The sequence below is a fragment of the Syngnathoides biaculeatus genome, chromosome 11, assembly GCF_019802595.1.
Source record: "Syngnathoides biaculeatus isolate LvHL_M chromosome 11, ASM1980259v1, whole genome shotgun sequence".
NCBI classification, from domain to species: domain Eukaryota; kingdom Metazoa; phylum Chordata; class Actinopteri; order Syngnathiformes; family Syngnathidae; genus Syngnathoides; species Syngnathoides biaculeatus.
Genome location: NC_084650.1, coordinates 26,189,451 through 26,208,037, shown reverse-complemented (window position 1 = coordinate 26,208,037; position 18,587 = coordinate 26,189,451). Strand labels below are relative to the sequence as shown.

At 40.9% G+C, this 18,587-nt stretch overlaps 1 protein-coding gene across 1 annotated transcript in view; it reads left to right on the top strand.

Moving 5' to 3' along the window:
* col23a1a (collagen type XXIII alpha 1 chain a) overlaps positions 1–18,587 on the top strand; it is a 135,431-nt gene that overhangs the window by 84,686 nt on the left and 32,158 nt on the right. The window contains 2 exon segments of the mRNA XM_061834971.1: positions 9,683–9,747; positions 15,024–15,050. Coding sequence (XP_061690955.1) covers positions 9,683–9,747; positions 15,024–15,050 — 92 coding nt within the window.

The window sequence follows — 18,587 nt, the reverse complement described above, 5'->3', positions numbered from 1 at the left end:
CCATCGTGCAGCGGGAGCAGTGGGGTGGTCTTACAGTGCTTGAGCAGGTCGGGGGGAATCCCATCACTGCCCGGGGCTTTGCCAGAAACCAAGCTGTCAATGGGCTTCCTCACCTCCTCCACGTTGCAAAGGAAGAAGGCGCCAAAAGCTAATGGCTAAAGGCCTCTTGATACTTGCGGGGTCGACAGTGCCTGCATTGCATCACATCACTTGACCTACACATTGCCCCGCGCAGCACCTCTGCATAGCTTGCCGTGCACACGTCAAAAAAGTGCCTGAGCAGAGAAAGCTGTGGAGATAATCTCTCGTGATTGGTACATTTTAATCACATGCTGTGAGGTACCCATCCTTCTTCTGTGCTTCTACGTTGTTGCTTTCCTGATCGATTTTGCAACATAAACAAACATATCATCGGGTCATTTAGGTCCATTTGTTCATGTCCACGGTCTCTACTGAAGTATAAAGGCAAACCAAGTGTGGGATATCAGCGTGGTCACCGCACACGGGAGTATAAAGAGGCCTTGTGGGGATTAAGAGCAATAGACCTCTAAAAAGGAGGAGGAGAAATATTGGTGTCTTAAAGTCAGTTGTCAACTATCAGGATTGCACAAGAGGTCAAGAATAGATGTTTCCACGAGCATGGTGCACACATTGTATTCAGTTACACTCGCGTGTGCATGCATGCACGCACACACACACACACACACACACACTAAAGTTTCAAGTTATGGTGATTAGCAGACTTTTGTGCTTGATTCTCTTACATTAACAGAACCTCCCCTGGAGCCACTGGCTTTGTTTTTAACATGTTCCAGAGCATCAGACTGGGACCACATTTTAGGATTAAATTTAAAAAAAAAAATAATAATTTTTAAATCCTTTGGGAAAGAGTTGTACTTCCACAAACACGCCATTTACAGAGATCAATTGTTACCTCTCAACTAATGTATGGTGTGGTCGCACTTATTGCTTTATTGTCAGTCCTCAATATGTGGAACATGTAGAAGGCTGAAATGAGTTTTTCAACAGTCCACTCTCGCAAAAAAAAAAAACATTAAGACAGTCAGTCTTGATATTTGTCTGGTCTCCTTCATAATGTGCACTCTGGATGCATTGCTAGGCATTTAACCCCTATGTTTATTCTTTCTGTGGACTGGATTTCACACCTTCAGGCCCCTTGACGTTCTTGCAACACCGGTGGTCCCAAGCTTAACTTGTTTGACCAACATAACCCCCGTTCCGCTCAAAATTGTAACAATGACTTAAAGTCCACTCCTAAGTCCACTTGGCACAAACTTAAGAGTCAACGAGACACGATAGCAGACATCACGCATGGACCTCATCCAGGGTTTCCCCTCAAGAACCAAACAAACAAAGAAGTCACAATTAAAAAGATAACAACATGAAGGGAACGTTGGGAAGTTAAGAGTAGATTGCAACCTCAGATTCCAACACAATTCTGCCTTGATGGTTGTAGAAGCTCAATCAGATATGGGTTGTTTTCACGTGATGTCCCCCGTTGTGCTGCCTCGAACATTTTTGATCCCTGAGCTCAGTTACTCATACAGACGCAAGGTGGACGACATTATGTTTCTAACTGCATTTATCGAAGATGCGACCGACAGCACGTCAAGCCCAGACTGCCTATTAGGCAACCTGGCATCCACACATCATGGGACTCAGGACTGCGTCACAAAGGCGCAGTATAGTGCCCTTGATCTTTTACTCTATGTGACAGAAATCACAAAGGAAGAGCAGTGGGATCAGACACTTGTCTGCTCAAGACACTCCGTAAATGGTTAGTTCGGTCCCATTTTTTCTTGTTAGGTTGTTGTAGCGAACGAAAATTGCTGCAGTGTCTGCTGAGGTCTGTAACGTCCGTGCAGCATTCCCCGTTGATATAAAAGCATATTCCACCCCCTTTCGTTTTCCGTTTTAGCATACAGGTAAGTGCCCATATATATATATTTTTTTTTAATATTATTTGTTTAAAATTTGATGACAGTGGCAGAAAGGCAAAAGAATAAACAAATCCAGTATTTCACAAAATTCTCAAATCTTTCACGTTACTAACAAAAAAGGATCTTAACTGTAATATTGGCCTTCTGAAAGAGTATCAATTAAGCTTGTGAGCTTAGCTCAGCGACACGACAATGGAGGTTGAAGCCGGGCAGCGTGATTGCAGCGTCAGGCACTCGAACACAAACCCAAGTCTCCGTGAAGCACAGAGCCACAGAACGTCCAAAGTCTTTCGTCGGAAACGTTAGACGATGTCCCCTCTGTCGAAGGCGGACTTGTATCCTGGATTGCGAGCCTCTTCATCGCGAGGCTTTGAAGACCGTGCCGACTAGCAACTCTAGCAAAAGCTTCAGCGAATTGGCAAGAGTTGTCGAAAAAAAGTCAGAAGAAGATGGTTAGCAAGTCCTCTCTTGTGTACTTGAGTCCCGAGACACCCGTGACACCCGGAGTCTACAACACTGGTACGTGTTAGGTAGAGAGGTTAAATGGCGGCGCGCAGTAATTCAACAAAAAATGTGACGTCAGTGAAAACAACCCAGAGTATTGGCGCAAAGGGCATACAGTGCAATTGAAAAAAATAAGTTTCCCTCTGTCAATAGCAAAATGTAAAAGGAATAAAAAAAAATTTTCAGGTGTGTTAAAGGATAAAGAAGCCAATACTATAAATGGATATATGTAGGTATATTGTGTAAATAAACCTTTATTTGACAAACAGTCCAGGTTGTATGTTGTGTCTCAACCAAAGGCAAATGGGATGAACTACGCGACCTTAATCAGGAGAAATGGTATTAAAAAAAATAATAATAATGTAAGAAATTGAAGTGTGAATAATAATTTTTTTCATCATTTTAGTGTGCAGCAAGCTTTGTGTGTGCACTATAAAACATTTGCCTTAGCTCCAGTGCTATTGCTAACCGCATAAACAGGTGTGCAGTACTTTGCTGATCCCCCAATATTAGTCATTTAAAGTCTTTTTTTTTTTTTTTTTTTCCCAGAAACCGCCATCCTTGCATTTCCTATGGCACTTGTCCTCGTTAGGGTCGGGTTTGAGCTAAGGTACATAGCTGCTGACTTTGGGTGATCGATTTAGCAAACACTGCGCTGGTCCCCAGCCAATTTGCAGTGATTCAATGAGACTATATTCCTTCCTTAAAGGCAGCGTATCATCTAAATGGTATTTAAAAGATTGTATTGGTATCAAATATTGTTGCTTAGAAGTCCTCCCTCATCTGCAGCTGCAGCGTCGTCTAATGGGCAAAGCATCCTATTCCCGATTTTCCTGGAAAAATAAACTTGTCCAACACACAGACGATCAGGGTCAACACACCCACAATTAATTGAGAAGATATTTATTTGAATGTGCGTCTGATTCACTAGCGGCTAAATATTGTTTTATGTGGGTTTAGCCAAATTTTTTAGCTCAAACACGCAAGTGAATTCTTTTCAAAGATGTGCACTCATTCTTCAATTCCCACTCACACAGACTTTAAAAACAGATTTGGTTTGTGTTATTTTCTCATGTTAATGCATTTTTCTTATTTATTTTGCATGCATGGATTTGTTTCGATGTAGGTTTATTATAAAGATTACTCTTTGTTGAAACTGGTGCATGGAGGAAAGGTCTTCACATCTCTATCATTGATGCACTGATCTATTTTGGAGCTCGCATGTCGTGTTTGCTGGAGCCTGTGCTATTTTTTTCCAATTCCGTTCATTGTTTTGGCTGTGTCACCCTGAGTTGGGTGGGTCTGATCTTGCTTTCGACTTCCATTAACTGCGAGACACACAAGGACCGATGCAGCCTTTGAGCACCGCCTCAACACAAGCCACCTGCTGGACTCGAGCAACACAGCCGACCACCACGGGGCCTGGGTTTCATGCACACCCAAACAAGAAAGCATCAACACATAGCGCACACACATTTTGTCACACAAATTATTGCAGAGGAAGCCCAAATGATGGATAGAGAAAATTGGATAATCTGACATTCATACATAGTTAAAGTGGGACTGTCCTCCCTATAAACATTCTAAAATAGATATTGTAATGAAAAATACATATGACAGTATAAACTTCAATGTCTATACTAACAAAAAAAGTGAGCGGAGAGCACGTCATCCATGCACAAAGTTGCGAAATTGAGTGCCCCTCGACATCTAAGTGGTCGCCATATTAGTCGCGTCTTCTGTCCTCGACGTCATCGTCACTTCCGCCGTTGAAAACCCGCAGTGCCTGCTACTATGGAAGCCGAACAACAGAGATATTCGCATTTTTCTGAGGCCCCTTCTGACACCAAAGCTCTTTTCGAAAAGGACAATACCACACAACCAAGTGAAGTTACCGGGGCAATATTACATGATTGTTGGCTGGGCGACGCGCACATCGACACATTTCATACGCGGATCTTTTGTTACGTTTTGAGAGAGACCGATTACGTGGTCTGCTCAAAACTATTATTTTTTTAGCAGCTGTATGCGCACATCAACACATTTCATACGCGGATCTTTTGCTATGTTATGAGAGAGACCAATTACGTGGTCTGCCCCAAACTATTATTATTTTTTAGTAGCTGTATACACACCTGCCTGTTATTTGGTCCTCTTCACCCGTACAATCCATTTTTCACAACAAACAGGGTCTCTCTCAAACTTATGAAGGGTAATTCCATTCTCCCGAATGTTCAAGCAATGTCCAGCAATGCAATGAGCCGGCATTTTGGCTAACACGAAGGAACAACGAGCTACCTTCCCGGAGGCAAAACTAATGGAAACAAACGAGTCCACGAGGGGGCGCCGCTGTCCTTTACGTCACTTCCTGCTTCTTCTCGGAAAAAAAATCCCTGAGAGGATTTTCATGACGGGACTTACAAAAAGCTGTATACGTCATGTTTTGTGGTGAAAAAAACACATGGTACCATATTGGCTGTGGGTTTGGGCCCACTTTAATCAGTCCTGCAGTTTTGGAAAAGCACCCATTATCTGTAGCATGTTAGTGGATTACAAGATTAAAACAAGAAAAATGTTGATCATAGAAAAAGCATCAGAATTATCAAAATACTTTTTAACACTTTCACAATTGAGAGGACCCATAATTTTCTTATGACTAATATTTTGCTTATTACATACAAATCTAATATGCTTATTACCACAATCAGTGCATTTGTGGCGCACCAAAGTCGTTATACTTTTCAAAGGGAGGTTAAATACGCATGTGCTTGTTCACAGCTGTATGATACATGCATGTTTTTATGAGCTCAAAGAACTTTGTACAGTATTAGCACATAACATCCTTTGTAGCAACAGGCTACATTTTCGCACATTGGTTCTCTTCATTGCTCCTTTGAAATAAGTCTGAAATGGTCCGTACCTTAAATCAACCTCACTTACTGAAACACTATTTGGGAGGGGGCATTTTGCATCAGGAGTAAATCACAGAGTGCATATTGACTAATGTTGTAGAAACAAGACACTGAACATCCAGAGAGGAAAGACAACCTGAAGTCATCCATCCAAAGAAATGCTACCACAGAGACCACCACAACTGGGCTAGACCAGTGGGTGGGGGCAGTGGGGGGACTCCGCTTGTATAGACCCCAAGTACACCTACCAGCGTGTAGGGCACTAAAAGACAATGGGGCAGGATAAAAACTGGAGGACAATCAGTGATACAACAAAAAATTGTTCCAAATGTACAAATCGATAAATGTCAAAATGGAAACTAAATAAGTTAAAATCAAATCAGTTAAAGGCTGAACCAAGCAGGTAAGTTTTAAGCCTCCTTTTAAAAGCATCACAGTCTGCATTCATGCTGCCCTCTGGAAGGCTGTTCCAGAAGCATGCCCCATTATGGCTAAATGAAGCTGCTCCATAGGTTTTTGTTCTAGCTTTTGAAACAAAACGTAATGTACTCCCACTCTCCGGTCTTCGTCAACACATGAGCAGTTGAGTCCTGAACTAATTGTTGAGTGGAGATGTTCTTTTTGGGAAGACCAGAAACCAGAGCATTGCCGTAACCTAAATAACAGGAGATAAAAGCATGCATTAGCACCCCTGTGAAAGACAAATGGGCAGCCTCTGGCTGTATTCTTAAAATGATTTGGAAAAACTGTTGTCGTTACATTATTAATATTGAGCTCAGAGTCAAAAATGGTGCCGAGCTTCTTTACACATTGTGGGGGTTTAAAATGTTTTGATTTTGGTAACGGCTTCTCTCTCTTCCCTTCAGGCCATATGACTAAAACCTCTTTTGTCCTGGTTGAGCTGTTGGAAATTCACTGCCATCCATGACTTAATATATAAAAAATACTGTGAAGAAGTGTATCAATGGGTCATGTGTCATCAGGAGACAGGACAATTAACAGCTGTGTGTCATCTGCGTGAATTTGAAAGCTGATGCCGTGTCTTCTGATGACGTCCCCAAGGGCAAGCATGTAATGATTGAAAAGAATTGGACCTAAAATTGAACCTCGGGGCACCCCACGCCCATCTTTGCTTTCTCGAGGAAGATTGTGCCCACACTGTGACCCTTTTCGTGAGGGCATCTTTGCCCGGAGAGAGACTCAGTACGGCTGGAGCATGAATCACCACCGTGTGAATCACTTCCATTTTTAACTGTTTACATCCACAGCATGTGTCTATCCTCAGTGCTCCCCCACTCAGTTTTTATTGGAAGGAAAGTTGGACAAGGACAAGGAAACTGTGACCGATCAGGAGACAATCAGGGAGATGTTGTGTCAGCTGTTTGGATTCATGCAGACATCGAAAGTATCCAATTCAGTGACGAGAGTTTTATCTGAATTGTTTTGACAGTTCATACAATTGTCCTTTTAGTTCATTTTCTAACTACTGTTTAGTTTGTTTTTATTAACTATTATTGACTTTATTCGGTGACTGAATGAATGTCAGTCTTCTTTTTTTCCTCATTCATTCCTCATTCTGTAATTACCTGCCTTCCCTTAAGATCAAATGTATTAATCGCACACGGCAAATGAACTCATCAGAGGGGAAAAAAGGCAAGGAGTAACTATTTCGGACAGGTTGACTGTATTTCCTCAAACTAATAATGGCCAGAAATGTTCATTTACTGATTTCCAGGGTAACATTTGTATTCTAAATAATTTAATCGGAAACATTGTTCGTGTGCCCTTGTGCCTGTTTTTGTGTTCATTTGTCTCTTTATTGTTCTTGATTATTGGCCACAAACTACAAAAGTGGAAAGTCGGGGCAGTCTTCTGTACCTCTTGTGCTTTATTACCTGGAAGCACTTTGCTTGCAATAAACATCTCAGTAGATTATTGAAGAAAAGCTGTGTGTGTGTGTGTGTGTGTGTGTGTGTGTGGTGTGTGTGTGTGTGTGTGTGTGTGTGTGTGTGTGTGTGCGTGCGTGTGCATGCGTGTATGTGTGTGTGACTCAGCAGCAGTTTGTGTTCAAGACACACTATAATCATGTATTGATGGAGAAATTACTGCCAAACTTGCTTAGATCACTTACATTTGTCAGCAATCAAATTGAATATTGTATACATCATCTGGTGGTGCATTTTATATGTGCAGATCATTGCAAGACAAAGATCTGGGATCTGATCCATGTGTTAGTTTCCTCAGAAATCAAGCGTCAGGCGAACACACGCGCGCACAAACACACACGCCCACACACACACGCACGCACAAACACATTCAATGTGCACAGCCCAAAAGGTCCGCATGACCTTCTACTTGGCTTCAGTATAATGTTGGACTGGAGCCGACTTCCAGAAAACTCTCGAGTGCTGAAAATGTGTATACACAAATTAGTCTTTTTTTTTTTTTTATTCTTTAGATTGGATGGATGGATGGATGGATGGATGGATGATGGATGGATGGATGGATGGATGGATGGATGGATGATGGATGGATGGATGGATAGGACAATCTCTGAATTTTCTGAAGTCCTGTTTCAGTCAGTCTTGGCTTCCAAGCTGTAATCTCCCTCACCATCTTCCCGCAGCCTTCACTCTTCATCAAAGTATGGCTTTCTTTTACGACTAAGATCTACTAACTTTTTTGATAATTATAATTAATGATTGATGAATGTTAAAAATATGATATAATATAAATAATATATAGAGATGCACTTGTACCATTTTTGGTTTTTTTTTTTAAGCAGAGTACGACTACAACTACTTCCCAATAGATTTGATGACTCCCTGATACTGGGAACAGATACTTGCTAATCCCATTAGGTCTTGCAATTGTGATTAAATTATTCTTCAAAATCACCAACTTTTCCCTCAAATGTAACACTATGGAAGGAGCAACTTGTCATTACTAACATTTCAATGTCTAACTGCATGTTTTTTTTAAAAGCCTTTGCAAATATTTTACTCTAAAATAGCCCTTAGTGCACCTTGTTTCAGTTATGTGGTGACTCGGTTTGAACACTAGGGGGCACTGTGTAAAAGGATTACGAAAAGTAGATTAGAAACAGAAAAAGATGATTCGTAGACTACATTCTCTCTATGTTAACTACCAAATTAAGTGAGTAAAAGAAATACAAGACTGCTTCATGAGAATACCAGTTACCAGTTATAAAACTGAACTGTGACAGAACAACCGACAAAGGACATCATACCATCACTGAATTGTCTTTACTCGACGTGGCGCACGACTATTGCCGATGTGGCTTTGTACCGGGAGCATGTATTCTAAATCTTGACAAATTAGGCTGATCGTGTCCTGGAAGGACTTTGTTGTGCTTTTCAGGTTTATTATGTCATCTCACAACTATTAAACAATGGTGAAAACCCAATTTTCACAAGGTTCCACAATAAATCCATCCATCCATTATCCAAGCCGCTTATCCTCACAAGGGTTACGGGAGAGCGGGAGCCCATCCCAGCTAGCTTTGGGTGAAAGGCGGACTGCACCCTGAACTGGTCGCCATTCAGTTGCAGGGCAGACATCGACGCCATCACTAAGCGGGAATCGATTCTACACTGCGTGTGTAGCACTAAACCACTTGTATCCATCCATCCATCCATCCATCCATCCATCCATTTTCTACACATTACTTATCGTTTAGGGTCATCAGAAGCTCGAGGCTAGCTCATCTGATTCTGAGCCAAAGCCAGACTGGTTGAAACCCCCCCGCGCCTTTTCCAGCTACAGGGCAGAAACAGTTGTGAGTCACTTAGTGGGAAGTTAACCCTTAACCCAAGCTTACTGCACAGAAGTCAGGTGAATCCACCACTACATCATCAAAGATCGATCTCGTCCAAATAATTAAATGATATTCCTACAGAGCATCTGTGTCGGCCCTTAAGTTAATTTATTTTACAAGCCGAGGACACCAGAACTTGCACGAAGTGAAAGCTGTGTGGTCTGATGAAGCTGACCTTGAGCCAAAGAGACCAGAGAAGGGTTAGGGTTGATTTCAGGCAAATTTACCTTTACATTGATTTGTTTTCCCCCTTTTTCACGTAATATCCGAGCGTACAGCACGTCAGTGTCACTGATCCATCCCCAGCTTGCACCCGACATGGGGTCGGCTGTGTGATCGGCGCACACTGGACGCCTGAAGACTCATGGCCACCTGCTGAGAGAGCGCAAGCGAGGCTCACTTGTTCTCTACTCAAGCATTCTGTGCCGATTTGGGTAATTTATTGCTCCATCTGTGTGTTTTCACAGGGCCTCCCGGAAAGCGTGGAAGGATGGGAAGAAGAGGGGAACCGGGTAAGTGAAGCCCACCACCTGTTTTGGTTCTTGTATTGCCTTTCCTGTTCCTTTCCACTAACTTGCTCCATCACAGTCTTGGTGACTGGAAGTGTCGTGTAAAGGCCGTAACCAGCAAGCCGGGCCTTGAGGCGTCACTCGGCCCATCTTCTCATGCTAACCTTGCCCATGTGGCTGTGCTAACATTGTCCAGATGTCAGGCACGCTGGTCAGCACCAGCAGCTGCTCAAGCCCAACATAAGTCCAATGCAATGATTGGTCTCTTTTGTTTGCTAGCTCACTTGACCTTAATGTCACAAGCCACAGAAGATCCAAGGGTTAGCTGCCCTAACATTGCCTGTCTAAAAACACAAACATGACTTTTTCTACATCGAGGTGTGCATTTGAAATGTCTGACTGAATACTTGTAATCTCGTCTCTCCAATGAAGCATAGAACGTCTCGTCACGATTGAGTCATTAAATAGCCTTGTTTTGCTTGTCAACATTACGTTGTCGTCATTAAAAAAAGGAGCGTCGATGAATTGATTTTGTCATTGTGGTCAAAAACAGCACTGTTGCACTGAAGTATCACCCGTCACAACACCCGTCTTCAGTCGTAGGACTGGTCGGGAGCAATTCAGGTTTGAAATTGGCGTCATTATCATCAAATCGTCCACTGCCTGATAATGCAAATGCAAAGTCATTTACCTCAACGAAACTGTAGCAGTGCAACTTGGTGGTGGAATGTTTGCAACAAGTAACACCAGCATGTTCTAAAGATGGGGAAAAACAACTCTTTTCACTTTCAAAAACAATGTTAGTCACTTTCTTTACAAGCAGTAGTGATTAAAGTTGTGTGTCAGATGATGAATGTGGCTGTGATTCACTGCTACGTATGAAGCAGATGTGATCTGTGAAGATGCCCACTAAGTGATGAATCACCACACTAACATCCGTTTAGGGTTACTTTTTGTTTCATTTATAAAAATATGTAGTTGTTTTTTTTTGTTTTTTTTTTTTTTTACTTTTAATTCTTAAATTAACATTTTAGTGTTGATTTGGTGATAAGATTTGCAGACATAAGATTATTTACAGTGTGCAGTGGCTGGGGAAAAAAAGTGCCAGGTTTTTGTGATAAATGGGACCAAGATAAATCCTTTCTAAATAATTTTCCACCATTAATGTGACCCATAACCTGTACAACACAAATTGAGTTTTTTTTTTTTTTTTAAAGCCTTTCGTGATGGGAAGAAAGAATTAACAAACAAGATAAGGTTGTTTCACCTTGTGTGGGGGAAAATGTTCTCGAATTATTGTCTGATGAAATTAGGGCTGCACGATTTATAATTTCCTCATTTAAATAGCAATTTAAGACACTGTGATCATGTGATTGTCCAAACTGCTTTTTTTTTTTTTTTTTAAGTAATGCTCCCGACTGATTTATGAACAATTCTGAGTAGCTCATAGTTTTATCACAAATTTAAAACCCTTGGGCTTCTTCTACTAGGAAAAAAAAGAGAACATTATAAAAGCACATTAGAACATCTGCAATTTTTTTGAGGGAGAGGCATTTTAATTGGTGGGCGGTGTGTGTACTGACACCCATTTTACATGATTGACTGTGATGAGTTCATTGTGAACACAGCCACCTCTCCAGTCACGAAATGGTATGCACAGTTGTGCAACTGCATTATTTTAGTTACATTGTTTTAAATCCTCCGTTGCATTGTAGAGGTTATAGGTCACTTGAATGGTGCCTAATATTTTGAAATGATTCATCTAGGCGTCATTTTATTTCATCACTAAAACTTGCCATTTGGAAGAGGTGTGTTGACTTTCTATATGGGTTTAATTGTGAAGAGTAATGTGTGCATTATTTTCTTTTTCTCTCAGCTCTTCACGCCGGTTAACTTTAACCTCTTCTGTACGTACTTGTCCTGACTTCCTGTTTTTGCCATTAGTGTCAAGGTTAAGGTTAAGGCTGCATGCACAGCATTGCTTTTCCAATCTGCGTGTTTGTTTAGTGTCTGGCCCAGGAGGTCCTTGTCCGGCGTCTAGACACAAGCAGACTTAATTGACTTGGTCTCCATGCCTCATAAACCCGAACACCTCTCCCTTCTTCGCTCCCTCCTTTTTGATTCAAAGCTGCTTTTTTTTTTTTTTTTTTTTTTTTTAAAGTTAACCAGAAAACTTGACAGCTCATATAGATTTGGGCAACCCATCTTTTTGGAGAGGTATATTGCAGCGATCGAGTGGAACCTCAAAAATAGAATACCCAGTGATGTCACGCCATTCCACATTCAACCCAGATTTCTGAAGAAAAGTTGTTTCAGAGTTAAATATCATCGTCATCAAGTGAGATTGTGTGCAATGTCTGAGATACATTTCGCTGACTTTTGGCCAAAACCTCCTTTGTCCAACTTTGGTCAATTTTCTTTTGTTTAACAAATCAATAATATTGGTCATTCCCTCAGGGATATATTATTTTAATAATTATTGACCAAAGAAAAGTGTTAAGTAGTTGACTCTTTTTGATAATGCAATGTTAATGGTTCAATATGCTGTTGTGTTTTGGGATAGTTTTTTTCATTTGTTTTGTTTTGTTTTTTGATTGTTTAGAAAATTAATACTTTTGGAGCTGCCATGCAGATATTTTGAGCGTTTATTACAAAAAAAGTCTCATAATTATGTGAAGTAACCTTTGTCACACTGCGAGCAGGAAAACTTTTTTTTTTAAATAATTTTTGGTTAGAAGAAATATATTTTTCTTCAAAAAAAAAAAAAGTTGTCCATCTTCTTGGAACGTGTCGTGTTCGACCTTATAGTTTTCACTGTACTGAATTAGCTTTGCATACTGCATGAATGGAACTGATTACTGTTTACAATTTGTGGTACTTATTATTTTTTTAAACTAATCTACGTACATCATGATTGTTTAGGAAGCTTATTCTTGTATTTTTTAGCATTAAATGGTCAAATAAGACGTCACACACTATTTTTGTGGTTTTTTTTGTTTTTGTTTTTTTTTTTTTTACTGCCTTAGAAATTTTAGGCTCCATGGGATTCTTCAAGGAGAGAAATGTTTTTGTGGACCACCTCATAGTCCTCACGGCAATTGAACATATCTACTGTATACGCTTACATTTCTTGGAATGGGGATTTATTTTTTAACATAAATATTCTTGAGGGTAGAGTGTTGTAATAATTTTAGAACATTACTGTGGCAGTCTCAAGATGTCACTTTTTAAAACAATACAACATTTAATTTGTGGATTCCTAAAGACCTCAGTTTGATAACAACTGCCAGTAGTGATAAGATGGGTTGTAACGCGTTCCATTTACTTCATTACCATTTACTCAAGTAACGTTTTTGATGAACTGTACTTTTCAGAATACTTTAAATGCACTGTAATTTGTCCTTTTATTCATGTGAAGAAGGATCGATACTTTTATTCCGTTACAATGATCGACATGCCATTCGCTACTTTTATTTATCCATTCATGCACGTGCAGGTCTATTTTTGCACTCCTTGTTCAATACCCGCATAGGGCGCTCGTTGCGCCAATCAAACATCAACACTCTCATCTGACTCCAATTCAACAATTTCATGAATGCGCATGTAGGCTTTGCGAGCCAATCAAAAATGACTTATTTTTGGAAGAAAAAAAAACTGCTACGTGACTGTTTACTGACCCAAAAAAACAACATACAGTTCTTAAATTGTGACTGGCCAAACTTGGATTTTCAGACCACTTCTGACTTGAGAAAACACCTTGTGGTAGGTTTCAGGAGGCGAGGTTGTTGTATTGTTTTGGCAGTAAATGTAGCAAAATTAGTAAATGCACACTTTTCACTTTTTTTCCATTGTACTGTCTTACAATTAAATAAATATTTGTATGAGTAGTCTTTACTTTTTCTTGTGTCATATTATTCGAAAGCAACATTACTCTCATTTGAGTAGAATATTTAGCCACTCTCCCCAGCTCTTATTGTCCCCATCAAAGTCCGAACATGACTTCGCAATCCAATGGAAACCATTACAAATGATCCGGATATCTGTTTATCATAACAGCCTCACCACAAACTCATTTGGCAGCAGATCTTATGGACTTGTGCTATGCCATGTTTAGGTGCCTGATTGCCACCAAACCACAATCCGTGTGCTTACTACACATGAATTCCAAAGATCCATGTACTTTAATCTAATGTCTTTTTTTCTCTCTCTTTCTCTGTTGCAGGACCCCCTGTAAGTGCATTTCCATCTTGCCCAGTAAGGTAGTATTATAGTTAATAAGTGTGATGGCATAGAAGCATTCCACATAAAGTCACATACAATGGGTGTAAGACTACACAAAATAGAGCAAAAAATTACACGGGCTGAGAAAGTGTCACAGACAGTGTTGCACATCTGCACCCACAGAACTCAGCAGGAAATTGACCACCAATGGAAGCATGTGTGCGTGCGTGCGTGCGTGCGTGCGTGCGTGTGCGCGCGCGCGCGCGTGTGTGTGTGTGTGTGTGTGTGTGTGTGTGTGTGTGTGTGTGTGTGTGTGTGTGTGTGTGTTGTGTGTGTGTGTGTGTGTGTGTGTGTGTGTGTGTGTGTGTGTTGTGTGTGTGTGTGTGTGTTAGGGACAGAAAAGTTATTTCTCTCTGGGGTCTTATAAATCCTTTTCACACACACAAACAGACACACACAATTCATGTTCTAACTGAACACAACTTCTGTCTTCTGATTTGAGGACTCCAAATACACAATGCATTTTCCGTAACACATCACTTGGTATTATTGGTATTGTGATACAATGGTTAGCACATGAAGATTCTAAGTGACTGATTGGAGACCCTGCTGGGTGGAGTTTGCATGTACAACCTATGTTAGAACGGAAAGTAAAAGATTAACTCTTTCCAGAGCCAAAAAGTGTCATCACAACCAAAGTGACATAAAATACAATAATCGGCCTTCTGTTTTGCTTACTATGTACGTAATTTGAATGAAGTGTACTGAACCTCTTAAATCTTATACTGTACATTGGAACCTCACAATCAGTTGCGGGATCCCATTTTATTATCCGGCCCTGCAAGTAACATTTATTCTCAACTGTCATACAAGTGTATTACTGTATACCGCTAAGTGAGGCGTCAGAGCTGCAAGGGTCCGCTGTGTCTATTTAAGTCCTCCTGTATGTACATTCATCCCGTGCAAGTAAATCTCAACCCTGATTGTCACTCAAGTATAACACAATATTCAGCAAATTGTCTGCGGCCCCGTTCTAACCTGTTTCAATGCTTCATCCTTTAATCTCTAACCTCACCAGGGCAAAACGGGACGGGATGGATACCCGGTAAATTGGATTTGTTCAATAGCCTGTCACTCCTCTTTGAACCCAATCACAAGCTCTTTTAAAACTTTCCCGAAACAATTTCACCACTTTCCTTTATTTGTTGCACTATTTAAATTCCTTTTTTTTTCTAACCTCTGCTGCTTTTTTTTCCCCCATATCATATGACCTTTGACATTTGTAATGTATCCTGCCCCCTAGCAATTGAACACAAACATTTTCAGAGATCGCAACAAGTGTTTAGAATATACTACACCTCCCTCACCCACTACCCCCCGTGGCAATGGCCACAGTTGCGCAATCAGGGGGTGTCAAAAAGTCATTTGAAAAGTTTACTTTTGAGTAATCCATTTCTACTTTCTCATACAATGAACAAGTTCACCTCTTTACTGCGCATATGCCGACTTCGTATTCAGCCCCTAAATGACTAGATACGCCCCTGAATTTTTACACACGATCATAAAACGCCATTGACATAAGCTACAAAACACATAAAAACATCATCTGAGCTTCTACTAAGCACAATTACATATTTACTTTTCCATACACTTTCAAATGATTACGCAGCTTTACCAACAGCTGGGAGTTCAGAATCTCGCTCACATGAAGCTGAGGATTCAATTTGTTTAGATACATAAAACACAGGCCCTAAATAAATGTGACTGCATTGTGTACATTGTGTCCGCATGAAATAAATCTGATTAAATGCATACTTGATTTGCATAATTTTATTGTAATTTTATGGCCTGTAGTTGAAGACATTTCCTCCTTTGCTGATATGAGCAACTTTGGCATACCAGTAGATCTACGTTACTAGTGAGGCAAAACTGTGCACTAGTTGACATCTGCGTGCTACTAAGGATAGTAGTACAGGGAGTCCTCTGGTTAAGACTGTCTCGACCTAAGACGTTTCGACTTTACAACGCCCATCCACCATTTTTCTGGCTAATACTTGTCCGTGTTTGTCCGCCGGGAGTATCTTGGCATTTTTCACCCTCCTTTGTAGACATTATCGTCTCAAAGAAGAAAGCTGTGTCTTTTAGCAATGCTTCTGCATCCAAAAAGAAATTCCATGACCATGGAAATGAAGCTCAAGATCATAAAAAGATTGGAGAAAGGAGAGACACCAACACCACCAAAGCTTCAGTCGGTCGACCGTGGTGACAATTATTAAAGACAAAATCTGTATTTTAGCACATGTGAAGGCTTCCGTTCCTATGTCGGATACAATGACCACAAAACAAGGTTCCTTGATACTTGTCGAGATGGAGAGGATTGAGGACCAGGTTCCTTTGCAGTCGCTAAGCACAGACTCTCCTTCTTCTTCTCCTCCTTCCACCTCTCCGCAGTAATGCTAAGTACATCATCTTGTTTATTTCAATGTATTTGTTTTTATACAAAGTATTTTGATGTAAATTCTGACTTTAATAGTGGAATCTGACTTAAGTCGAAATTCGAGTTAAGTCGCAACTGTAGGAACGGATCTCAGTTGTAAACCGAGGACTCACCTGTATAGTGCAAGATATGATCAAGTAAACTATTTCATTAGTAGCAGAATCGTCAACCAGTGGACAGCCTCACAAGTAGTAGCTCGACATATTTGTATGGCAAATTTGTCCTACTAATGAAGACAAAGCTGGATATCAAAAACATCAAAAACACGTTCAAAAGGGGCTTTCCATATAAGCTCGGTGTCAGCATTAAAAGGTGATTTATCCAGAGAGAGTGACGCCCGTGTGCGAGTAGTGTTGACAGCACAGGATGAGGAGCGTGGCACATGGATGCATGTGATGAGATGAAACACCTCACGGCTCTGTTGCTGATTTGTGGTTGCTGCGTCATCAAATTGTCATCAGAACAAACTGATTCAAGCTCACCACAAAAGAGCTCAGGTTTTATAAGCAGATTGATTCATCACAACTGGATCTCTGCAAAGTGTTTTAGTGCACACCAAAACTATTACGGGATGTTATCTTGTGTAGGTTTAAGCCTGTTCTATACCGAACAACCCGTCCTATGTCTGGCTACTGTGGTCAATTGCACAGATTAGTTGCACTTATGTTACCTGGTGTTTTGCTCCAGGTTGTCTGATTGAGAATTTTGTGAAATAGATGACACAAGCGGGTCGGAAGGTTTTCTTTCCCGGTCCGACTCCGTCTGCCTGGCAATGCGCAGCACTCCTGATGGGAAATGCCTGCTGCTAATTACACACTGGTGGAGCAAAGCCACCAAGTGCGTGAAACATTTCTTTTTATTTGTCTGTGGCTGAATTCGTCTGTCACCAACTTAATCAGCATTCCCTGTTTTTCTACTACTTACCATTCGTTCCGATGGGATGACTTGCATCCTTTTAAGTGTACGTGTAATGGATGATCCCATCTTGTTTTGTTTGCATAATGTAATTGAACCTATAGCATTGTAATTGCACAGAATAAAAGAAATGCATAGGCCTCTATTTTATTGTTTACAACAACAAAAAAACTTCTAAAAATCAGATGTCTTTTATAGTAGCAATATGAATGGAGTCGCAGCAGGGTGGAACAGCTGCTTAGAGCGTTGGCCTCATAGTTCTGAGGACCGGGGTTCAAATCCTGTGCAAAGTTTGCAAGTTCTCGTTTGCCCGTGCCTGCATGGGTTTTCTCCGGGCACACTGGTTTGCTCCCACATCCCAAAAACATGCATTTATTGGAGATTAGGTATCATTTTGAGTGTGATTGTTGTCTGTCTACATGTGCCCTGCAATTGGCTGGTCCAAAGTTCAGGGTGTACCTCGCGTTCTGCCCGTTGACGGCTGGGATAGGCTCCAGCACTCCTGCAACCCTTGTGAGGATAAGAGGTCCAGAAAATGGATGAACAGTTTATTTATTAGTAGTTGTAGTATTTTTTTTTCTACTAATAAAGATTAATAGTATGGCCTAACCATAACTACTTGTATTGTGCTGCAGTGTTTTATGATAGTGTGTCCACAATGCTTGTGGTGTAGCTTGCTAATCTTGTTAAAATTTTTATGTGCCTGCCTTGTTGGTGGTAAAGTAGCTTGCATATGTCACTCAATTGTTAATGCATGCAGCTCTCCCCTCACACTGTTTGTAATACTATAAACAATTAGTGACATGATTTGTGTGTCTGGAGTGCTGTGTGTGCATGCGTAATCATGTGTTGATTCTTCATGTCCCCCGTCATACTTGTTCCTCATAAATCACTGCCGAGGGGCACGTGCCTTCCTGCTGTCAAACAATCACAATCTAACAGACTGACATGTCTCTGCAGGATGGGGGGAGGGAGCACACCAAATGATTCCAAATGATATGCATACTCACCACTAGGGCCAGTGCATTTATACAATAATGCCATTTTGTGACGGACTGCGGGACATGGCCCTCCATTGTTCGGCCGCTCTGGCTGCTGATTGCATGCGCATAAACGCCAGAGGGTCAGCCAACAACATGCCAGTCATAGTTGCATTCCAAGTGCACCCTTCTCTGCTGCTCTTTTTACCAGGCAAATGTCATGTAGCACACATTTTGGTCATGTTCTGCA